Source organism: Copadichromis virginalis, linkage group LG14, assembly GCF_057382275.1.
Source record: "Copadichromis virginalis isolate Kocher_CV1m ecotype Utaka linkage group LG14, C_Virginalis_male_GT1.1, whole genome shotgun sequence".
Taxonomy (NCBI): Eukaryota; Metazoa; Chordata; class Actinopteri; order Cichliformes; family Cichlidae; genus Copadichromis; species Copadichromis virginalis.
In genome coordinates this window covers 22,381,278-22,407,161 of record NC_140631.1, presented here as the reverse complement: position 1 = coordinate 22,407,161, position 25,884 = coordinate 22,381,278, and the positions used below count along the sequence as shown (strand labels likewise).

The 25,884-nt window shown below is 39.4% G+C and overlaps 1 protein-coding gene across 1 annotated transcript in view; it reads left to right on the top strand.

Moving 5' to 3' along the window:
- The window catches only part of LOC146693939 (leucine-rich repeat and fibronectin type III domain-containing protein 1-like protein), a 194,875-nt gene that overhangs the window by 157,668 nt on the left and 11,323 nt on the right, over positions 1 to 25,884 (top strand). The window contains exons 9-10 of the mRNA XM_085429951.1: positions 15,081 to 15,727; positions 24,385 to 25,350. Coding sequence (XP_085286077.1) covers positions 15,081 to 15,727; positions 24,385 to 24,392 — 655 coding nt within the window. The 3' untranslated portion in view covers positions 24,393 to 25,350. The remainder of the gene's footprint in view (positions 1 to 15,080; positions 15,728 to 24,384; positions 25,351 to 25,884) is intronic.

Here is a 25,884-nt window from a genome sequence, read left to right as displayed (position 1 = left end):
TGGTCACTGCCCAAAGCTTTTGACTAAGGTGCAGGTCAAAACACAATCAGACTGATAAAGATTTATGCATCTCCCCTGAATTGTCTTCTGCCATCATTCAGTGAAGCGTTTGAATTTATGCAGCGGCTTCATCTACCCATCAGATCATGGGTATGACCCTTTTCTAAAAGAGAGCTGGTGCTTAATTCTGACACAATCTAAAATTCAACAGTGAAATGCTCCAATGCACGCAGGAAATCACAGTCTGTTAAGCAAAAGGAGAATGTTATGTGTGAACAAAAATACCGTCATATCGTCACTGGACACTTTCAGACTTCAGTCCAGCTTTGATTTCCTATCACTGTCTAGCTCAAACTGTGAAAGTTGGTATAAAGACCAAATGTCTCATCACAGACCCTGGCATCCTATAATTGCTTTTGGCAGCCAGTGGGATCTAAAACAAAACAAACATATCATCTCATTATAGTTTCCAAAAAATGTCTAAACTGGTATTCTGCATACCGTAATTGTTATTAGCTATAAAAGGAAAGTGTCCATACTGTGCTCATAAATACCTGTTCTGAAGGAAAGAAAATGATGACAATACGATTGTCAGGTGTGTATTTTGTGTATTTTTAAAACTTTAGAAATGAGCAATGCATTTCCAGTGACATGCGTAGAACTAGTACTTATATAATAAAATCAGAGGAGATCATGAATGGAGAAAAGATTCTAATGAGACAAAATCTGTGAACAAAAGAGTAATCAGGGGTTATTCTGTGTCATTTCACTCTAAAGAACTGAATCAGCACATGTTGAATTTCTGCCCTACTGAGTAATAAAAATCAAATTTACAGAAAGATATTTTACCTCAAACCTCAGAAATTTGTACTCGATTGATATTCTTCATGGGACAAATTAGGAGATTTTTAGGCTATTGGACAACACAACTCAGTATCTCTGATGGAAAACTCTGTTTCGCACGTCAAGATTGTGCTGTTTCAATAAATCTGGACTTGGAAGAGGTTCAAGATTTATCTTTGTTATGATAAAATGTGTAATCATTTGGTCACTTTTCAAGGTGTGTGTGTGAAAGTGTAAAATCCACTGTCACTAGAATTTAAAAAAGGAGACGGGGACAGCTGTGGAGTGAAAAGGTCTACTAGGTTCAACTTGGCAAACATGACACTTGGTGTTACAATGAAGCAAGTTCATGACTATATGTTCTGTATTTACCCCGTACCCTACTTCAGCATCTGTGTAAGAGTTAAAATTGGTGCTGATTGCAATGAGTAGAACATTTAAGATTGAAGACCATGCTTAATGTTTAAAGCTGACATCTGAAATGGAAGGCTTGATTAAGAAGATTTCCTTTGAGTCAGAGGAACCAGAACAGATGGGTTATTTCGTTAGAGCAGAAAAGGACCAGTGCAACATACTGAGGACAAGAGGTAAATAATAAGACAGAAAATGTGAGTCAAAGAGATTAAAAAGTCTGACGAGTGCTGTTTACTGCTCTACATCTCTAACCTAGTGAGTCAGTGAGTTATTTTGCTTATAATAGACATCATGTACAGATGTAAGCTAATCATATTTTCTTCTATGCATCCACTAACAGCTTATTTATAACATAGAAAAGCGAAATATGAAATTTCCTAGTATCTCTGGCTCCCAAAATGAATTCATATAATCTGTAACTTGATGTTCATAAAGTCATTAAAAAGACATGAAAGAAGGATTTCATTAACAAATTAATGTTAGTTTCCATCAGCCCCGAATTAATCAATAAAACTCCTATTCTAAAGCCATAAATAAAATAAATTGATTTAAAATGAGCATATGCCATGGAAAACAAATAGGAAAGTCTCTTCCACTGTAATTATCTGCTTTCTCCATGATAATCCATCTCTAAGAAAAGGTGTTATGAAGAATATTTTAAGCAGGAAAATGGAAGCAAAGGATTATGTGGGTAAAGAGGTGAGTAGCTCGAGATTTATGAAGCGACACATCTAGCTCCACAGATCTACTAAGCTAGGTAAATTAACATGAAACCACAAGAAGGGAACCAACAGGAGTATAAAATTCTCACCGTGATGTAGTAACAATGTGCAAATTCATAAAGACAGAGACAGACAGTTTATTTCAGCAATGACCAATACCCAATTATGGGATCACAAGGAGATTTAATTTGGGTGTGAGTAAATTGCTAGCAACACAGATGCAGCTTGATACTTGCAACCTCAAAAACACAATACACTGTAATTATAGGTTTTTACATGTGTTTCTCAGGGAACAGGATGGCAATTCAGACTAAGGACTGTTTAACATAAATGAATTTGAAACATATACCCTTTTGAAGATCAACAAACCTGAAGTGTAAGGACAATATTGGGAGTGCATCATCAAGATTTTCACCCTCTTTAAATGAATCTCACTCATAACTACTGTATACCGCTACTAATGTCTAAAAGACTAAGGTCTTCCACATTGCACTACAGAAGTCAGTATGCTTTTCTGGTTGTTCTCATCCACAGACAGTTAAGTAATGCAGCACCCATTTGATAAGCAAACACTTTCAGTTTTCGATTTACTTTAAATTTTGTGCTGCAGATTACAGCAGAGATGTAAGAAGTAAGAAGGTCAAGTTTAGCGTGCAGTGTTACATGCAAGCAGTATGTCCTAATTGTTTCCTGACTATAGAAAACAGTATAGTGTGGCTCCAACATGTACTGAAAGTAAAAAGAAACAGGAACCGATACCTATTCTGGTCTCAGAGTCAGTGCAATTAGCTATCTAACATACATTTAAAAACTCAGCAGACTTATAGAAGAAATGTCTAAATTAGTTTTGATACAGGACTTTCTCCCCTGAACAAACTATCTACAAAGTGCATGCAAGAACAGTTTCTTATTCTCTTGTAAAAGTATACAGGCTCACCTTCTCAGGATGACTACTATTTAAACTGTTAAAACTTTGTATAGCTAAATATTCAGGATTTATCAGTTTAGATTCCACAGCTCATTTATGCATTGCAATTACTGCTAAATTAAGCAATAATGTTGAGTTGTATGACTTTCTTTAACACAAAACTGAGTTATTTCTTGTTTTTTTTGTCTCAGATCACCATGTGATGAAAATAATACAGACTTTCTTTAGACCTCATAGTTTTCCTCTCGAAGTATTTTATTTTCTAGGGAAAGTTGTTGCAGCTTTGACAAATAAAAATCAACTTGTCACACATATAGGGGCTAAAGGGGAGCTCTGAAGACATCCAGAAGACAATTATATATCTAACTGTAACTTCGACAATGAGAAGATTTTTTAATGTTAATGAGCTCTCAAACGCAGCAATGGAAGACACGCTCAGGCGTGGGTATGGGCTGAGGTTGAACACCAAGAAGACCGAGTACTTAGAAGCCAGCCCCCAAACCAACAGCACCATCAGCGTCGATGGAGAAGACCTGGCAAAGGTATCTCACTTCAAGTACCTCGGATTGATGTTCAGCAACAATGGCGACATCCTGCCAGACGTATGAGCCAGAATTAATGCAGTCTGGATTAAGTGGTCACTGGTGTCCTGTGCGATCGACGAATGCCCGACCGCCTCAATTCGAAGATCTATAAGAGCGTAGTGCGCCCTGTGGCCCTTTACAGATCAGAGTGGTGGCCAGCCACCGCAAAGCACGAACACACCCTTCACACAATGGAAATGGAAATGCAGATGCTGCGATGGTGCCTGGGCCTGACACAATGGGACCACGTCATGAACATCGACATCCAAAAGCGGCAGGGCATTGCACCAATCACAGAGAAAATGCAAGGAGCACGACTGTGATGGTATGGGCATGTGGTCAGAAGTGACAAAAACTCAGTGGCAAGAACAGCACTGCGACTCAGTCCCCAAGGCCGGCGACCAAAGTGCAGACCAAAAAGGCGATGGATGGACTGAATTAAAGATGACGTGAAGAAGATCGGCGCCAACCTGAACAACGCCCTTTACCGTGCCGAATGGAAGCGGCTTTGCAGAAAAGCAACCCGCAGAGCGGAAATAACGCTAGGAGGAAGAACAATGAGCTCTCAAAAATATGCTTTCAAAAGATATTAGACTTTAGCTTTGAGAAACTAAACTGTGATAAATAGGCATAGCAAAACTGCATGAACAAAAAAAAACTGATTCAGTATGACAGCTATTTATTTTCGATCTGACATTTTTTTTTCAATATCTGATGGTTTAACCACCACTTACATCATCTATAAAGGTGAAACTGTTGTTGCAAGGCAGTTAAACACATCTAATCTGCCTCAATATATGGGTGTAAGCGAAGCATGAGGAAATGAATCGAAGTTAAACAGACAGAGAAGCTAAGAAATTAAATTTGATGGAAGAAATAAATCAGGAGAGGATTGAGCGAGATGGAAAGACATGAAAAGAGAAGTTTGAGGACCATTTGGGAGGAAAATTATGTGCATGGTGTAGCGATAGAGAAAAAGAGGGAGAGAAAAGAAAGAGCACGGCTATTTCAAAATGAATGCTGCTGTGAAAAACGAACAGATCGAGCCAGTCAGTAGGACTTTAAAAATACTGACTCAGTTCCCTTGGGGATGCTGCAGGGGGACATCTCACCTCTTAAGATAGGGCAACTAGACAGGGCCCTCAGTTTGCCAGCTCCCAAAGGAGAGTTCCACTCAGAATCATTATGTGGCACTTATTTTCATAATTAAAGCTTGTAACATCAAATTCTGCCCCTGGGTCTTGTGAATACCTAATGGCTATGGTACGCTGCAAAAAAAACAAAAAAACATGACAAGCTCTGAAAGTAATTTGACGTATTTTTTGAAAGTCCGTTTTTTTTCATAATGATTGGTTTCAATAAATGATACCATTTTTGGCAGGCACTTTTGTTAGTTGTAAGAAATCCGCTTCTTTTGCTGTGAAGCTTGATGAGGTTCTGCCGAATCCACCAGTTAATATAACATCCATGTTTTGCTCAGTGACACAGTTAGTGTGATTTTTTTTCTTTTTGCAGTGCGTCTAGCAGATGGACAGAGTTTGTGTACTTCAGGGACTTTGCTGTCAAACCTTTGCCCTCTTCTATTCTGGACTGTCTGCGCTGGTTGAATAATTGGCACATTAAATTATTTAAAAAAGCAGTCAGGGCACATTATCATAAATATTCACTTGACGTTTTGCTTAGATCAACAGTTGCAAGCCAAAGCTCTGGATGTGACTCCGCGACACTGCATGTGTCTGTGTGCGCGCATGCTTGTGTGGATATCCATTGCGGGTGCCCCAGGGCTGATTGATTGACAGTATTTACAAACAAAGCTTCTTCCTGCCAGTCAACCTAAGTAAATGCAGACAGCATGAAAATGTCAGGCTTATGACAGACCCAGATGTGTGTACACATAACTGCACTGTGCATGTAAATGTCAGCCACACTCAGAGTGGGCACACTCACTCGTGAACATGCACACAAAGGACTGAGCAGTGCAGCGGCCCTCGTCACTTTGCTGTTGTAACAAGAGCCTCTAACAAACCTGTCACTGTTCTCGCCTGAGACAAGACAATAATGACATGCTAACAAAGTAGAGCTGCTGAGAATAGGTCTATTACCATGTATTAATGCTATTTGTGGCTACAGACACTGAGGCCTATAGCTCTGCTGTAAGTCTTCTAGCAAATATTGTGCCATTCTCCGCTGAAAAAAACTCCGACTGCAGTCTGTTATATAACGTAGTAATTGACTCTAAGCATTAGACTGTGACATCCTATGAACACTTTGGATGCTGTAAAGTACCATAAGGTTCTGATCTTAAATGTTTTGACTGGTGTTTTGTACAGATAAGGTTGTTACTTGGTAGTTGAGTCTAGATGTTTGTGATAATATGTAACATTTACTTGCTGGCATTGAATACCGAATATATGTAGTTATTGAGATTTGGTCAATCTCGTGAGTTTATGGAAGTGTAGAACTCTTGTGACCTTTTTAGCGCCCCTTCTTTATATCGAGTCCATGAAGAAATTATTTTGTGTAACAACCTGAAATACATATACGTGCGATCTCACATTTATGGCTGCACTGCACTGTGCGTCTGTCCCTAGATCTTCAAAGTGTGCTTTGGAATACAAGTCATTAGATGGGAATTGCACAGATAAGTTGTGCTTTGCAGTACACAAGCGAGGAATAACCTGCGGAAATGACAGCAATCTACAATAATTACTAGTCTTTGAATGCAATTGCATTGAAAGGCGTTAGAGATGAAAAGGCATGAAAACAACATTGATGAAGGAGGGGGAAACTTGTCAATATAAAGTCTCTGTAAAAATGCGGCAATACATGAGAGAATAGGACTGATGGTTTTCAAAACACACTATCAGAAGATTGAAGGGTCGAAACAATTTCCTCTGAACCCGATTGCACCTCAAAAAAAGTATATGCAGAGATGGCAGCATTATCGTAGTTATTCAGTATTCAGGATGATACATGTGCTGTGACAGATTGCTCTGTGTCAGAGCCCAGGGGATGTCTTGCTCCCCACTGATCACAGGTCACTGTGAAATCTCCCTCGGCTCTCGGTAAAGATTATAAGTAGTCTGTTGAGAGTGAAGTGCATTTTATATTAGTAGGAATTATTTTAAACCAGGATTCAAAGACACTGTGTGAAAAGTAGGATTTTTTTCAGTAAGAAGCCTGTAACTTGCTACAGAAATTCAGGTTAAAGGCTGTTCACAGGAATTTAGAGACACCATAGAGAACTTCCAGGATCTGGGAATATAGAAGTGGAATTTGAATTTCGGGTAATTTTACAAGCCTGAGAAGTCTGGTGGTTCAAGCTTGTTTCTAAGCTTAAAAGAGTGATAAAGTGATAAAGAAATGTAGAAATGACTGTTAAGCATATGCAATCACTTAAACTTGTTATTCTGATTATTCTGCTGCATGCAGTATTTTTATACATGTGTACACTCAGCCACATAGTAGTTTAAGGGGTAATCTGATTTTTTTTGTTTATTTTTTAATCGATATGATTTGTGTAAGTGTTTCCATGTAAAGTTGTGGTGTGAGGAAAAAGCACATTACATGCTGTTTTCTCAAAGTAGTAAAACCTGATTTTCCACAACGATTATTTTCAAAAACACATACACATAGATAATTTTTAGAAACAAAGTCACTGTCCCCAAGAATTGGGATCTCTGGAATTTTCAGATGACATAAAATTTACAGTGAACTAGTTATAGCCAGCATGGCAATCATCCCACTGTATGTACCCAAAGTTAGCAACACTTACTGTTGAGATTCTGACCACTTGTGGTATTTTAAACCTCTTTAAAAAGTGAACTGCCAAGCAGCTGCCTGAGGCAACTGTTGTTGTGATTTGGGACTATTTAGACAAAACTGAATTGAATTGAAATAGTCTCACAGACGATATAGCACCTAAAAGGTCAACTTTGATATAAATATTGATCTTTATAAGATATATACTTCTAATTTTCATAAGCAACATAAGCAAAAAACTCTAGCACCCTCACAGGAACAAATATGCTTGTAATCAGACTGCTGTGCTGCACCTACATGAACCAAAATAGCAGGTGTGCTTGGAGACACCCACATAGTTGGTGCACCCAAGACCTACAGTACTGCTTTGCAAGGACGAGGATTGAATAGTGGCCCCCGTCTCACTGCTCTCTCTATATAAACAATAGCTCATTGCGTAGCTTCCATGTGTCATTTTAGTGACGTTAAAGAAATGAAAAGTGCCATTTTCTGCATTTCCAAATGACTCGTTAATCTGACTAGTCTCTTGCTTGAGGTATATTTAAACGTGTACGCATAATATCCGGTAATCTGATTGGTTCTTTTTGTGTACTTGAATGGATCTAGTATAGCTATGTTTAGGCGCAGATTCATGTGTATGTGTGTTTCCATGTTAACCTGGGGGTGTGAGCGTCAAACCGAAGAGTGACAAAACATGACTGACTGTTAATCTGTTTGTGTGATGCGCGAGTGAGCAAGAGAGCAGCAGTCATACAGACCATTAGTGTAGATCAGTAGTAGTGTGTGCTTGTGTGAATGTGAATCATGGAAGAAGTTAACTCTGTGTGTGTGTGTGTGTGTGTGTGTGTGTGTGTGTGTGTGTGTGTGTGTGTGTGTGTGTGTGTGTGTGTGTGTGTGTGTGTGCGTGCGTGCGTGTGTGTGTGTGTGTCCAACTATGGTTGAACCCATTAACTGAATAAACCATCCAGTATGATTGCAGTGTCAAATGGGTATGCTGAAGCATTTCTGCTTGCCCCAGCAGTCCTTGTCCTTTTTAAAGTCATGACACACTTACACAGGATCAAAAACTCAGCGGCACAATTAATTATTGATTGGTTGGAAATGCTGCATCAATCCTCATGCATCTGTATAATAGCGGATGTACAAAACACAAACAGATGCTGGCCAATGTGCAAATTAAATGCCATGTGTTAATTTACTCTGATATAATTGAAGTTTATTCTACCATTTGTGTATCTGGCAAAACTGTGCAGTGGTAAATAAGAAAATTATCCTCCAAGCTGAAGGAATATGTTCACCCTCGTGTGTCAGCAAACATTCCTTGAGCGAGACTCCTTGCCAAAGGCATTAAATCCTACGTTTCTCCAATACTGTTTTGTAAGTGATCCTATTTGAACTCATTCATGGTGAAATGGTAAATGGCCTGTATTTGTATAGCGCTTTACTAGTCCCTAAGGACCCCAAAGCGCTTTACACGTTCAGTCATCCACCCATTCACACTGGTGATGGCAAGCTACATTGTAGCCACAGCCACCCTGGGGCTCACTGACAGAGGCGAGACTGCGCCACCGGGCCCTCTGACCTCGAACCGGCAACCTTCCGATTACAAGGCGAACTCCCAACTCTTGAGCCACGATCGCCCAATAAATAATAAGTCAGAAAGCATCTCTATAAGAACAGGTCAATTTCACAAATGCAACACACAAAACGGAGATGAATAGTCCTCTACTTAACAAATCCTGCTTGTTAAAGTTTAACATAGCAAGATGGTGGTGGTATTTTTTGTTTGAATAACATCTCTCCCTAGAATTCGCCTCACCTCAACCTACCCACTCGCTTTACGATTCACATGCAGCTGCCTTTTAGCAAAGCCTCAGGGCAGTTGACATTTCCTGGATTAATTCCTATTAGGAAAAGAGCACTTATAGGCAGGGGGACACACCGGGGGATTCCCCTAGTGTTTTGGAATAGATTTTCCCTTCTAGATGATGATTATGGGCAAAGAGAATTTGAATGGAATGAAAAGGTTCACAGATCCATTCATACGCAGTGTGGCTGCATAAGACTGATCCTTACAACATAATATTAATGACCTTACATGTACTCTGGTCCTGTGGTCTGTATGGTTTCAAGACTTAACTCAATAGTGCAGACTGCGAGCCAGCTTGAGCAGTGTGTTTTCCTTGTGAAGATAAAACCTAATAAAAAATATAATTTTTTCTGTTAAATTAAAGATCATTTATCATCAGTTACTCCTTGTACTCTGTCTGCCCTTCATCCACTTTAGCTAGACTTCACAAACTATGGCTTAACCCAAAACCTATTCATTTAACATGTATTACTATTTGTGCCAATTGATAAGAAAAAATGTCTCTGTCTATTGTAATGTAAAGTCATACAAATAGTTTCCTTTCAATTAGCTTATGTCCCACAGAAGGATGCATCTGTCATATTTTTCAGCCTAATCATTATGAAACAGAATAAAACAAATCAAATCAATATGACAAAGAACTCACTGAAACAAAAACAAATGACAGCAAATCACAACAAAGCCAAAAATATCAAGGATTGGCTAAGAACACAGCACATTACACACTGGAGTGTCTTTATTACTACTGTCCATTGTTTCACAGTATATTGGCACAGTTATCCCCTATACTCTGTCAGAGAGATTCACACTTTCCACTGCACTTTCATTTTGAAGGAATATCACCGCTAGTATGTTCTAACTTCAGCATTCACTGAGCATTGTTATCTACTTTATATTATTATGAAAAGTAGTTCACAGCTATAATTGGAAGCAATACAGTGACAAATATTAAAAATTTGCTCCCTCTGTCTCCATGACAGTTTAATTCTGATCAGTCACGACTTTTACATAATGTGTTTTGAGTCACACTGTTTAGCTCCTGAGGGCATTTTTACACACCTCAGTTTGCATCATGTGAAACACGCTGCATCTTTTCACAGCAGCTAGACTCTGGTGTAAGTTTAACCAAAAAGATACTTGTTAAAACTGAAAGCAATGTGTCATACTGCAGATTTTGGATTGGAAGCCCACATGTGCCTCGTGGATTTCACTAAAGGACATTGCCAGCCCCACTCTCCTACAGATTTTCTAAAATTTCTCCCCTGGTAATCTATGATTTAGTTTCTCACACTGCAAAGATGAGAAAAGGTACAAAAAGCTATCATTTTGTCTAAACAGCTTGAGGAGAACTCCCAGTTTGCAGTAGTTTGAAGTTTATTAAAGTGGACAGAGGTGATATTTACTTATAGATACATACAGTTTATATACAATTTAAAATAGGATCTTTGCCAAGCTGCCGGTTAGAGACCAACCATAGATACCGCAGTGCTTGTGTTGTGTGCAAACACTGACTTTGCCACAGCTCTGTACCATTTATATCAGCACTGACGGTGCATATACTTGCTGCAGCATTGTACTGAATGATAGGTGTTGTCACTGAGACAAAACCTCTCAGTGCTAGTATAGGATGAGAAGAAGTTAAAACCACCAGAAAGTCTTTTCAAACTGTTGCAACATGTCTCTGTATAATCTATGACTCTCTAAAGCTTCTGTACTGATACTAGAGCTGGGCGATATATCGAGTTTTTAAAAAATATCGATATATTTTTATACGAGATATAAGATCTGACAATATCCTTTATATCGATATAGTCTATGTTACGTTATAATTATACTTGTGGAGCCGCAAGTTTGCCTCTCTTTCGTCCACTTCCGTCTCTACGCAACGTTACTCGGCCTCGCCTCTCTTTCACTGAACACAACTCCCCCTCCTCCCCCATCGCTTCACCTGCAGGAAGCGACAAGATGGACACGGCAAATCTCCGTTAACGAGTTACTGCGCATCGCCCCGTGCGTGGGGCTGGACGGCGTCAATGTGTTAGCTAGCTAACCACGCTAACGAGCTAACCACGCTAACGCCATGCAGCCCAGAGGTGCTGCACGGACTAAAATCCTTTCATTTTCTCAAAAGTTGACAGCGCGCCTTATGTATGAATTCTGGTTGTGCTTGATGGCCGCGAACCGATTTTATGTGGAACACGGCGCTCAGCAATCTGTCAAAAAATGTTTTAGTACGACTTTGGTAAGCTACGGAGCTGCACCGCTTGATGGATTGTCGGAGCATTACGGCTGAGCCTCGCGGAGTGATACGTACTGTGCTTCAACGTAATATTACCCTACTGTGTATAAGGACCATAAATGGCACCTGTTAAGAGACGTGGTTGCGAAGCGGATTTCAAACTCCAGGCTGTCAGTCACGCAGTACAAGTTGGGAACAGAGCAGCTGTGAAATCTGTCTTTGTTACTATGCTCAGCGTCTTTTAGTTTACATTTTGACTGCACAATTGTGAGCTTTTTGTTATGCACAAAAACAACATTGTTTTCTTTTATTTATGGAGCATTATTATTTAATAAATGCTCATAATTTATTTTTGAGTAAATTTTATGTACATCTGCTCTATGTTAATAAAAGTGCCTGTGTGACATCTGGGACACAGCTTTGACTAAGAACTCTCTTCTTGTTCTTACTTTATGGCTTTAAAAAAATATATCGAGATATATCTTATATCGCCATCCAGCTAAAAAATATCGAGATATGAATTTTGGGTCATATCGCCCAGCCCTAACTGATACATCATTAAGTTAGCAATAAAACCAGACACAGGCTTACCCTCATGTCTTCAAGCTCACAGTATTGACCATGGCAACTGTGTGAGGTTACAAAACAACGAACAAACAGCCGAAATCCTAGTCCTGACTCCTAGTCCCATAGGACCTTAGCCCTGTTGTGCTCAACCACCTTGGTGTCTCATATTTTGTCTTGTAGTCCATATGCAGCACAGATGTTCCTGTACACTATCCCCACCACTTATGGTTAAGGTTATGCCTTTTAGCATACAGTACATGGTCCAACCTTCCTGCTACTATGTGTTGGATAGTCTCCGTGCATCTTTAGACAGTCTGCAACAACAGTCCTATTGACTGTGGTAGACTTCTGGATCTATGGATCTGATACTTAAGGCCTGTTCTTTTGCTGCCATGATCATAATCTCTGTGATTTCTCCTAAGCCAGCCATTGGATAAGTGTGGCTGAGGCCACACTTATCCAATCCGAATAATATCTGGATGTCCTTTCTATAGATCCTGTTGAGATGGTGGTTGATGGTGACTCCTTTCCTAGATCTGTGTCCTAGATCCACTGTTATTGATGAGCTGGCTTAGTGGGTTTTGGGATGTGAAGAACAGCAGTGGGGACAGTGCGTCACTATGGTACCTTTGCACTTAATGGTGACTTACTTGGTACAACAGACTTTAAGTTGGCCTCTGGTGTCATCTTCCGCAGTCACGTTGAGTTCTTGATGAATGTTGTTATCACACTGTTGGCCTTGTCCAGTGCCAAGAATTCCTGTATCCATGTGTGGATGACTCATAGGCTTTCTTATAGTCAGTGCAGGCATTGCTCATGTTGGTCTGCCAGATCTTAGAATCCTGGTATGTTGCTATCAACCAAGAACTGTTGCACTGGCAACATGTTGTTATTTTAATGCCCTACTGAGCTGTGCTCATGTATCGACTCATGTGCCTACTCAGCTTGTTTGCTATGATGCCTGAGAAAAGCTTATATGCTGTGGAGAGGGAGGTAATCATCCAGTAGTTTAATGGTGTTGTGCCCTTGTGGGAATCCTTCATGACCAGGATAGTTCTGCCTTGTGTTAGCCCCTTTGGACAAGTACCTGTTTTTAGCAACCCCCTTGCGTGATCTCAGATCATGCTATTATTTGTTGAAGATTCCAGATTTGATTCTTAGGATCTCAGTTCAGGGGTCCTTTCACAGCAGTTCACGACCACATGAGAAATCACTCACACACACAAATATAGAACGACACACAGAGTGTTATCTGTCAAGTTGTACTTCGTGGTTGGGGTTGATGCCATTGATGAGTTTGGCATTGGGACTGGACCAGCCAATGCCATGCTCCTACAAAGACTGAAGAGAAAGACTGAAGAACAGGACAGAGTCTCCCACCCCATGCATGTAAATGTTGGTGAACTGCAGAGCTCCTTCAGTGACAGACTGCTGCATCCTAGATGCATGAAGGAGCGTTTCCGCAGGTCCTTCCTCCCTGCAGCTGTCAGACTGTACAATCAGAACTGCTCCCAACAAACATAGATGTTTACATCAATGCTGTAACTGCAATAAGTTAATTAACCAATTCGCACAACAACCTGGTTTGCCTCTTATCTGTAGTTATTTTTATTTGATTTAATAACTGTACAATACTCTGTATATAGTAACCATTGTCCTTAATGTAACTATGTAAGAAAAATTGTGTTTCTGTTCTGTGTGCTGTGTACTCTCTGTTTGTATATGTGTCTTTTTGGCTGCTGTTACAACCAAATTTTCCCTTGTGGGACAATTAAAGGATTATTCTATTCTATTCTATTCTATTCTATTCTATTCTATGAAGTGCACAATGAGAAGAATCAGGAGTGTTTAATCAGAGAATGATGAATTCTACAGCTGTGAGGGATGACTCTTTGTGTTAGTCAAGTCATAGACTTATAAATTCCCACTCTCTGGGGAAATTAGGCCACTGAGGTCACTGTTGTGCCATAGGCAGCACAGAAATATCTAATGATAGTGCATATGTCATCAGTGCAGCTTTTATAACATAACACAGAAAAATACAAGGAAGCAAAACAGGAAGATCCATAAATCATTTTCAGAAAGGACTTTTTTGCTGCATGGCTCTTCCTTGCTGGTTTAATTGGTACAGTGTAGTAGTAAATGGTCACAGGTTTGGATAAACCGGGTTTCTGTTGGTCCGATGAGAGCGCTGTGCAATGTCACTGAAATCACCAAAGCAAGATATTGGGGCACTCTGTCCAATAGCTTACACTAGTAAACAATTAGCCAATATATAACTGTTCATTTCTTGTAATTTATTAAGTTAATTACCCTAACTACCACCTAATGACTCTGCTGAAGTTCACAATTGTAGTACTTTATCCACTCAAACCAAAATGTCATGTCTGAACTATAAACTGGCTGACAGTGTTGTTGTTGTCGTCAAAGTAATTAAAAATGCAAGTTATTCAATGAGATGACCTTTAGCTTATAGAAATATCTTTCTACAAGACAAGGTTGTTTAAATCTGTATGCTTATTTCAGTGAAAAGCCACAAAGTAAGAGCCTCAAATAAAGTAAGTTTCAGACTCAATGAAATAAAAATAGAAATGCTCTTTTTTTAAGTTGTCTTCAGTATCCCACTTGTGGCAATTTCTGTCAAACATTTCATTTGCAGGGACCACATCCTCAGTTAGATTGACGGTGTTTCATGAAAGAGAGTGGCTCCTGGGCTGGGCAGATTCCCATGTACTAACGAGAGGCTTGAGAACTGAGACAAGGGGAGCAGGGTGGAGCACAAAAATGCAAAATAAACAGCCTATAGAGCAGGAAGGCATATGTACTCATGGAAGGTGTGGTCCCACCCTTGAAATTCAGATAAATTATCTCCAATTTGTTTATCTGCTGATACGTTTTTGCTGGTCATGCTATTGCCTGAAAATCCAAGGAAATTAATTAGCTATCAGTAAATATGCTTGTATCACACTAATTGCATGTCCACTTAACCATATATATACCAACCATGAAGCCTGAGGACAAACTTGCGAGTAAGATGAATAATTGTAATAGAGAAGAATCAGTTAAACATGCTCTACATGTAGGGAAAAAAATATGTGAAGGTGAACTCACATCTTCTTTTCCTTTGTGTTCTTCTTTCTTGTCATGGCAGAATGATTCCATCCAGCAGCAACGACTTCCTGGTGCGGGACCTCGCTGCTGGACGTAGCTATGATCTTTGTGTCCTGGCCGTGTTTGATGACGTCATCACATCGCTGACTGCAACTCGTCCTTTGGGCTGTCTGTCATTTACCACAGACACAGAGTTCAGCCAGTGCCAAGCATTGCACAGCCACTTCTTGGGTGGTACTATGATCATCATCATTGGAGGGATTATTGTTGCTTCTGTGCTTGTTTTTATTATCATCTTAATGATACGATACAAGGTTTACAGCCACCAAGGGGCAGGCCATGGAAAAGCAGCCATCACTGCGACTGCGCCAAGACCGCAGAGCAATGGACAAGGAGGCAGTCAGGTCCAAGTCCTTCCTCGCTCTGCCTCAAAGATGACTGACAGTCATGACGACCAAGTCCTCGGACCGTCCAGGGCAATGTCGCCTAGCAACACTCTGCGAGACACTGTCACGTTGGTCGAGGAGGAGAGCAGTGGACAGAGCCTAATGACAAGGACTGACTCGTCAGCAAACGAGGAGTTGCTCTCACCCACGAAGTCCCGCTTCTCCTCCAGGGTCGCCATTGAGATGAAAATTCGACCGCCATCTGTTGCCAAAGAGCCCACCTCTCCCAAAGAACTGGCAGGTATTAGAGAGCTAGTGGAAAAGATACAGACATAGCAAATTCAAGCAACTGAGCAGAGTTTAGAGAAAGTAAAAGTTGACAGAGTAGGAGTGGGGAAAACGTGGAAAGGAGGGACACAAAGAAATTCGGTCAAACAGGAAAAGCTGGTGGATGAGAAATAGACAATGTGAAATGCAGGGTGTAAAACTGAGTAAGATAATAATGAAGAGAAGAGCATTGTGTGAATGAGAAAATGAGTACGAGAGATCCCATTCTAGTGCACTAGAATGAAAGTAAGAGAGAGACAGAGGGTGAGACAATTCATCAAATTTCAGTCTGTAGGGCTGCAGCAGCAACTCAAGTTGTTTTTAAATCTCTTCTGTGTGATTGCATATTCCTTTTTTCCAAAAAATGAATGGAAAAAAAGTCTTGAATTAACCTTCCTATAGTGAACTGAAAACCTCCCCATGCTCATTTATTTTTGTTTTCAGCTCTTTCCAAATGCCAGACTTCTTCTGTTGAACGCTCAGAAGGGGTACATGCTGACTCAAAGTTTTTAAATTTGTGAAGAAGATGAAGAATGATGCTGCAACTTTGTTGCCAAAATTTTAGTTTTTTTTAGTTTCTGGAAAGCTTGGCTAGACAACAGATAATAACCAAATAAATCTTCATGTTTTTGTGTTAGAGGAGAGAGGGATTTGATAATGCATGTGGGAGTACCTGTCACACATTATTCCAGTTAACACCTCTCACATTAGAGCGCTGCAAACTATTAGTCTTTAAGCACTCCAAGAAAGCCTGCTTGCCTTTAGAAATGACACATCCCAAGTGCTAAAGAGTGAAAAAGCTACTTCAGTACAAAAGAAAGGCTGTATGCACTGGCTTACATTCAATATCAAGCTGGAAAAAGCCCAAGTCACTTATAAAGTTAAATGTGACTTCAATAGCACTGAATGCTAGATCTGTTGGGGGGGGGGGGGGGGGGGGGGGTATATAAAAGTTTTGTGTTTTCCTCTTTGTAATAAACATTTATTACAGTGTTAAAGACCCTACAGAGAACCAGATTAGTTTAAATACTGTATTGCAGAGAGCGAGAGGAGAAAGGGGGAGACCGTGCAACAGACCATTTTATGTGAATCCAAGAAATGTGTTTTACAGCAGATTCATGAAAAGTCTACTTGAAGAATCTCCAGGATTATCAGAGTCTGGCACACATGTGTTATATAGAAGTAATACACTATACATAATGCAGAAAGTAATCAATGCAGAAACAGCTATTATTAATGAATGTAAAATTATATAAGACAACAACTTGTACTTGTCAACCTTTTCATCTGGTGTAATAGGCATGCAAGCTCATGTGAGCAGCAAAAACACTCAGCAAAAGCTACAGCTAGGTTTATTTATACAGTACTTCATGATGATGTATAATTGAAAGTTTAAAACACACAATCAAAAAGAAGGAATATAAAACAAAGAAATGTAAATAAATAAAACTGGATTACCTTGGACAGAGGAGGGAAGATGAATGATTAAATATTTAAATGTGCTTGTTTGATCCATAGAAATAAGAAAAAGACATTTTGAAGATATGCATGATCCACATGACGGGTTGAAATTAAGCTTAGTCACGACCAATTTGCTGAACCGAAATTGGTTAAATCCTCAGAACCATTAGTACTACTTGAGCTTTAGGCTTCCATTCACTGTTTTTTTTATCTCTGGGCTCTTTGGTCTAATCAACGATCGGCCTCTTGTGCCAGCTTGAAAATACTGTTTTTAGTTTTTACAGCAGTGGCCTTCGGCATGCCATCAGAAAATAGCTTTATTAGACAGTCTGAAAGAAATAGAACGATAGAGAGATAATTTGTCATTGTAATCATTTAATGAAGAGAGTAAATTATCCAAGTAGTGCAAAATACATGATTGCAATAATGCACAAATCTGCTCGATTATAATTCTACTGTAGTTTTCTTAGCATGCAAGATACTGGTGGAAAATTGCTTTTACGTAACAGTCTTTGCCAGCTATTAGATAAAACCTACTTTGTGTAATCAAGAGCACTTCCTTGTTCCAAACTTCTGAAACGACTTGCACATGTTCTCAGAGATTGCTTGAAACCGTCAATGGATCCCTTATAATATAAATCCAGAAAATCATGTGGATATTTGGGGGGAAGTAAAATTTCCCTGTACTAAGCCTACTCCAGTGCATTTCCCCTTTAACACTAATCCATTCAGGAAATGGGGGTTTCATTGGAATGAATAAATGAAGACATCATTTCACATGAGGGGCTTAAAGAGCTGAGTGGAAATACTTTATCAGCGGTTGATATGTCATTCAATTGGCCTCTGTGAATGAGCTGAAATGAGGTGTCATTGAGCCTCATGTTGATAGCAGGGAGGAAACGAGAGATCTGTGCAGAGTATAGGAGCTTAGCCAGCAAAGTGAGGGAGCGCTTTCACCTTCATCAATTTTGACGGTTTGGTTGTCTCTCTTATATTAATACAACAATGTTAGATGTTGCTTTTATCAGAATTCATTGTGTCCAGCATTAACAAAAAATGTACCATTGATATTAATTGGTTTTTGACTTCGGACATTATAGTGCAAAAAATCTCAAGCCACCCACTTGTATTGCCAGGATAATGGGAAATAGGAAATAACGTACACTGAAATACTGTATATGAGGTAAAAAAAAAAAAAGTTTGCACAATTCTAACAAACATCAAACTCAATATGTGATATGACCACCTTTATTCTTTAACACAGCCTGAACAGTCTTTTTATTTCTTTAAGGAATAGATCTCCAGGATTCTTGAATTTCTTGAATTTTCAGTTCAGTTGCCGTGTAATTAACTGGGACCATTTCTGAACACGCTTCAGTGAACAGTAGGTCTCAGGTCCTGTGTCAGGTCTTTGCTAGATTTCTTCCTATTTCTTAAGGACATGACTTTCTAACACACTTTTTTTTATTTAGGCCTGCCACGTTTGTTGTCTGTTACTTGTTCCATTTTCTTAACTTGTTTAAAGGATACACTGCACAATGTGCTGATAGCACTTTGGAAATAACCTTGTTTGTGCAAAAAATATAATTTTATGCCGGCCTCTGACATATTTTGTTGATTTAACAAAATCCACAAAATGTGTCTCTCTGAAACAAATAATGTTCTTCCCATAATTATGAGTTCCTCTGAAAATGGCCAGGTAAAAGGATTGGATTGAAAGTTAGAGAAAAAGCATTCAATGTTCAAAAACCTTCAGAAAACCTGGAGAACTGCTGGTTAACTTCACTTTAAAACTTTACAAGAAAGTCTGGATCTTTAGAAGCCAAATATGAAGAAATGAGGCTTTGCACAGCTGTGCACCGTACTGTACTCAAACACATTGTTTTAAGCTGTTTTAATTTTTTTAATACTAATAAAGCTTTGACGACAACTTTACACATACAGTTCAGCAAGTGTGCCAGGAGGTTGATGGCCACATTGCGGTTGCAAAGTAGATGAGTTAGGCAGCGCTCATTAAAACTGGTTAGAATTTTGGGAATTGTGAAAGAAAAAAAACCCTTGAATTTTATTTTGTTGCACCATTGAGGTAACACCATATGCATAAACTCAAATATTCCCCCTATAGGCCTAATTAACCTTATCTCAACCTTATCTAACTGCAGTATGCCAGTCAGGGAAGCCTCCAAACAACATCCCAGACTAAAAGACATGCAAATAAACCAATTATTATTGTTTTTATTTTGACATTTTACCCAGGAGGAAAAAGTTACAGTTGGCCTTTTATGTTCTTTGTTTCCTTCCTTTGATTCCAGGATCGTTGGCACTTTGAGGGAAACCTACAGTGAGGGATAATACCCATGTGTTTGTACAAAGGCTGTTGGAGTTTCTCAGGGTGTAACTGTGTCTGTGATGTGTTTCACTGGTTGCTGCATTGCAGAGAAAGGCAACATTGATCTGATCAGAGAGCCACAGTGAGTCAGAGCGCCTGAGGAACAGAGCAACTGACAGATACACAGGAAAACCCCATTAAATGCCCGCAGTTGTGAAAAAAATAAACATGTTTCTTCATGGTAGTTTAATTCTTTAAGACTATTTGCTCTTATATATTCATAGGAATTGAATGCAGTATTTTATTTATTTATTAAATGGATGAGAAGTCCCACGATTATGGCACAAAGACAAAATGTTCAGTGTTGGACTAAAAAAGACACACTTTTAAACATAACAAAGCTACTACTATCTGTGACAACTGTTAATAAAGCTAACCAAATGGGCTTTTCTGGTTGGGAGGCATTAAATGGAAAGATGCACTTACGAGATAAACGTGGTTTTTGAACATTAAAACAATAAACAATATTCTCATAGAAATGTTCAGTATATAAATACTCCATAAATTAATAAAATATAGGCACTTTCAACTTGAAAAATGTAAAACTATCACAGAATTTGAAAATGAATCAAAGAAGAAATGCACATCAGAGATCATTTTAGCAGTCAAGTTGTCACCTTGCTTTTTAGCTCTATGGTACAAGGATGCAGCATGTGGGTTCAGGATTAGAAGCAGCTCTTTAACCTGAATACTAAGTGGGGAATTTTCTATCTGGATTAGTAGTAATTATATGCTTGACACAAACATATTATGATTATGTCAAGCAACGCATTATTAGTTCAATAACAGGCAAACAAACACTGAATGTGTGTGTGTGTTAGAGCACAAACACATAAAGACGCACACATTGTTGGGGGGAAAAAACAGATAAACCATTTCTTTTATGAGGTTAAGACTGAACATTTAGGTTAATTTAAGGACAAGACATCAGGTAACAAATGCAGTGTGCAGTGTCCTTACAAGAGATGGAAAAAATTTGTGTATGTAAGCTCAGGGTCAGTCACTAAATCCCTGCAGGTTTGTGCCTGCATTTGTGTGTGGTTATGTACAAGGTTTATCTGCCTTGAGCCAGTACATATGTTCCCACAAGGTTAGTCAGGATAGAAAAATACTTAAGCACAGCGCAAGGATGTGCGAGTCTGTGTGAAGTGCAAGTGTGTGTTCTCCCCGTGGCCCATCCATGACCCTGTAGCCTGTCTGTCCTCTGTGTATTTTAATCTATCATCACTCCTTTCACTGTCATCCCATATGCCCGGCCTCATTCTTCACTGCCGTCTGTCTCTCTGAATACATCTCTTGGAATCGGCCAGGCCTCTTCCCCTCCCGCTGTTCACAAGTGCTCCCACATGCTTTTCTCTCATCTTCTTTACCCATTTTCCAACTGCCCTGACATTGTTGCTTGTTCTCTCTCTCTCCACTGAATAGATTTTTTTTTTATTTCTTTTGCTGTTTAGCTGTATCTATATCAGTGTTTTTCCTCTGCTTCCTCTTTCTCTCTGTGTCCTTTAACTCATTCGCTGTTTTTGGCTCCGTTTCATTCTCCGTTTCATTCTCCATTTCTCTCCCCCTCTCTCTGTCTGACTCTTGGACGCCTCCAGCAGCAGACGACAGGCGGCCTCGTAGTGTGGAATGGAGGGACTTTAACATCTGAAGGTCTCTCAGCCTCTCAAAGAGATTGCGCCACTACAACACACAGAGTAATGACTGCCACTTTAAATTTTAGCACTCCCTGGTTTTTGTTTTCTCCTGTAGCAAGCAGTTTCTTCATTTCTCTTACCTGTGTCATTATTCCTAACTTGTCTTTCCCTACTGCAGCCTCACGTCTTTGCAGCATGCTGCAATCTGACCCTTTAGCAACTGCAGCTAAATAACAGCAACCACAATTGTGTTTCATTATCTAGTGATTTTGAGTACTGACATTTGAGAGATGTATCCTTGAAATTCCTGCCTCTGCTGTATTATAATGACTGAAAATAGCATCTTAAAATCATAAAAATACCTATAGTTACCTATAGTTAGTCCCTTAGATGACTGATTAGTGCGAATAAATGTGCCCCTGACGATTAGGGCACATTTAATTTAAATAGTGTTTTACTTAATTATCATTTTTAAAGTAAGCACGTTTTGTTTACTGTTTATCATTTTTGAAATTCTGCTGCTTTTCAAAGACCTGTGTGGAAGTAAACTGAAAATGCTCTACATTTCTGGCTACTGGACAAACTTGCCAGTTACTTGAAAAATCTTGTTGAGTAAAGTTATACCACATTTTTGGTTGTTTCGTTTTTTTATTCTATTTCAACAATTCTGAGAAATTATTAGTTATAATCGGTTAATTGTTGACAGCTATGGGAATGTGCACAAATCTTGAGTCATCCCTTATTATTTAATGAACTTTACTTCCCTTAGTTTATGAAAAGTAAGGAAATTATTTGTTGTAACAACCGTTCTTGGCATTAATCTTAATCACTTGAAAGCCTGTGTATTTCCCCTAAATGATGGGACATTTGTAAGGAAAATGCATTTGCGGGTTGATCAGGAGAGTTGAGTTTGTGTGTTGCACCCATGAAAACTTGCCAGATCTTCTCTGACAATGCCAAACAGTGTATTCTGCTACTGACTCTTGTCTTGAGCTTCTGGTGCCCCAGATGGCTTATTGGTGTCTGATTACCAGCACTTGTGAGCATGGACCCTGCTACAACAGTATGGAATCTGCTCCTAGCATACTATATTTGACTAATCTGGATAGGGCCCATGCTATAGGTCAACTGTAAAACTTCAAGCTAATGTTCCACAAAACCAAGTTGCAGCTTTATTTGGAGTGAGCCCTAGGTAAATCCCCCAATTGAAGGGCAAGTTCCATAGAACTGGTGATTTCAGAGACAGGATGCAAAGTGGCTGTCCCAGAAAGAGAACGCCAAAAGAAGACAATTTCTCATCCTGTCAGCAGTTAAGAACTATAGGCAGTCTTCTACAGAATCAAGATTTGCAGAACGATATGGCTGATGGTCTCTACCCAGACAGCAGTACAACAGTAGTTGTTTGGCGTAAACAGGGAACATTTGGAAAGATTTTTGTGTTTTTCCTGGTTTTGGTGTATAATTTGGCATACTTAAGCCTTTTCTCTTTGCTTCTCTTCCGTAAGTATGGCTTCGTGACAATCACCCGTCCACTGAGACCATTTCTAAGAGGCTTCATAGTAGATGGATCAGCTACATAGCAAGATGCATTTTATCAGGGCGTGTGTTGGATCATTGTTGGATTTTCTTTTTCATAAAGATATGACTTCTAGATGCTGTTAATCTGCTGTACATAATCATCTTGTTAGCACAAAAATACTATTTTATGCATGTCAACATGTGCAATCTTTGGCATTTTTTATAGGTTCCACCAATTCCACCAGTTTTCACTTTGCTAAGTTTTCTGTTATGTGTAGACACAACACCGGTTCATCCCTTTAGTTAGATGCCTTTTTGTGTTTGAATGTTTTATAGGTCAGTGTTAAGTCCTCTGAAAATGGTAAAATATAGGCACTGGACTGAAAATGAGAGGGAAAAAGGGCAATGTTCAAAGAAAAAGTTTGAATCGCCTCCAGAAAGCCTGGAGAATTATTGCTCAAGACCACATTCAAAAATTACAAGAAAGTCTGGGTACTTGGAAGCAAAATATAAAGAAATAATGGGTGGCTTAAGACTTTTGCATTGTACTGTATAACTATAGAGTGATTCTCAGGATAAATAAGTAGTTGTCTTTCTTACTTTATGCTCCCTTCTTCCTTTCTTCCCGACATTCCTTTCATCTTGTTTCTCCTGGCTGCTGTTTTGCTGAAACTGCTTCTATCCATTATTACGTCTCCTTTCTTTTCTGTTTTAAATTTATAACACCTCTGTCTGTCTGGTTGTGTTTCACCCCTCATACTGTTTTATGATCATCATATACTACCTTTTCCTCTCAAAGAGTGATGGAGGAGAAGAGGTGAGTGGAGTGCAGAATGATGGAGGAGAAAACTGTGGAGATATGCAGTGGTTGTGATGGATGAATACAGTCCGAGGCATTAAAAAGACTGTTCTTCATTATTAAACCGACACAATAAGCACTGGCTGTACATAAATGCTGTTATGAAATATTCTTGCTGACAGATACAGTTAAGAAATGCTCTCCCGACAAACAGACACATTACAAATAACACCTGCAGCAACATACTGCCACAACAAGTACAACCTCATCACTCTCCCAGCTATTGCTCATCTTTGCTTTTTCTTGTCAGCAAACCCTCCTTACGTGGGCATTTATTATATCTCTCGACAAATAGCAGTTGCACCTTAAGATACAAAAGAACACAAGCTACACGCTTTTAATACTAATGTGTACATATTTGTTCTTAAGGGCCATTTTGATATGAAGACATTGCATCCTTTAACCTTTAGAAACACTAAACTGATCCAAACATGATTTGGAGCCTTGTCCTTTTCAAATGTCTGGCTCTAAGCCAGGTGTGATTTTAAAACAAAGACAGCAACAACATAACATTTGAACCTTCACTACCTATAAAAGTAGTTTATGTGTGTTTTACCCTAGGAGTTACTGTCAGAAATTTTTATCAGTAGTTTTTTTTTCTTAAACTTTTAAGTTAAGGCAGCTAAAAAAAAAAAAGATCTGCTGGTTCTAGATACCCATTTTTATACCTGCTCTTGTTCTGATAGTAATTTGCTTTTTCCAAATCTTAACACTGTATACCCACGGTTCTATTTTCAAACCTTGTTTTCAATCTTCTTTTCTCTTAGAGCCCTGATGTTGTTGTGTGAAGACTGGATGCTGCCCACTGGGAAAAGCTGGTGAAACCACCTGAAGAATAAAGGCCCTATAGCTTATGTTCCTGTATCTCCTGTTCACTGTACCCATTAATTTGTCGCCATGAATATCACAGGGTTATAGACCTGTAGTCTTCAGTTTACATTCGAGTGCTTCTCCTGGTTCTCATTTCTGGATTGGACAACTGTGTCAAGGCCTGGTGTCTGCTTGGTTGCTGATTGGCCAGCTGGTGCAAGATCTGGCTGGCAGTGTGACATACCAATCAGTTTTCATGAAGGAGATTTGTTTTTACTTTATAGCCTCTGCACCAGTGTTGAAGCGGAGACGTATAAAGGGGCATATGGATGTTTCAACATAAGAATGGACAAAGACTTCGACATGCATGGACAGAAAAGGCCGAACAGTGAGCAAGCAAGATGAATGCATAGACAATCACATTCAGCCTAGGAATACAATGCAATAGACTGCATAAACAGGTAAAAAAAGAGTTTAAAAAAGCTTCTGGAGGGGTCTGTTTTGGGCATGAACATATACAGCTTTCTTGGCTCAAGGCGCTCGTCAGTGTTTATCCCTGTGGAATAAAATAATTCAATTAAATTGAACCAAGCAAAACTGTTCCTGGGCTGAACTGGAGATGGACATTAACTCACCAGACCCTGATTTTTTTTTAATAAAAATGTTACCCTTGGAAAAAACAGTACATAGTAAAACTTGAACTGAATTGAAAAACCTGGACCCAACAGGACCTTAACTAGAACTGTACAGTGATCAGAGTTCTGATACTGATTAAACTGTACCAGATTACCAAGGACTGGTTTGGGTCTAGTGTGTGTATTCTGCAGCTCTGGCCTCTATGTCTTCTGCTTTCCACTGGACAGGTGAGGACCTGATGAACCCTTACCAACCTCCCTTACATCTTTCCTCGCTCCCTTAAACAGGTGAGTAATCTGCTAATTAGCTTATTAACCTAGCCAAAGTGGGAGCCAAATGAGAAGTTCTTGAGCCCAAAGATCCAGGCTCATTAATTAGCGTGACATATGGTAGGCCACCAGTAGTCACCTTGGCCATCCACAGTCCTGCCCCTGAGTTTAAGACACACTTAGATTCTACAGTGTCTCCTCCTGTAGTGAGTAGTCTGTAACCTAATGAGGGCAATGCTTTAATGAGTGCCTATCTAATTGCTGTCACCTAGACAATTAGAGAGCTATCCTAGCTAAACGATCTGCTTTCCTAATACTCTCCTATGGCAATATCACAACAGGCGACAGGAAATGCTTCCCCATCCTGTTTGTCTCTTGGTCTTTTACTGTCTGAGTCACTCCTTATCTCATACATATCACTCCCTCTGTCCATCAGATCACTTTTTCCCTTCCCGCCTGAGCCTGTGATTGAATACTGGTGGAGAATATAATATGCTGCAGGAGGATATGGTTATGAGTGAACAGCACAGCCCCGGGGATGGTCTTTGCCTG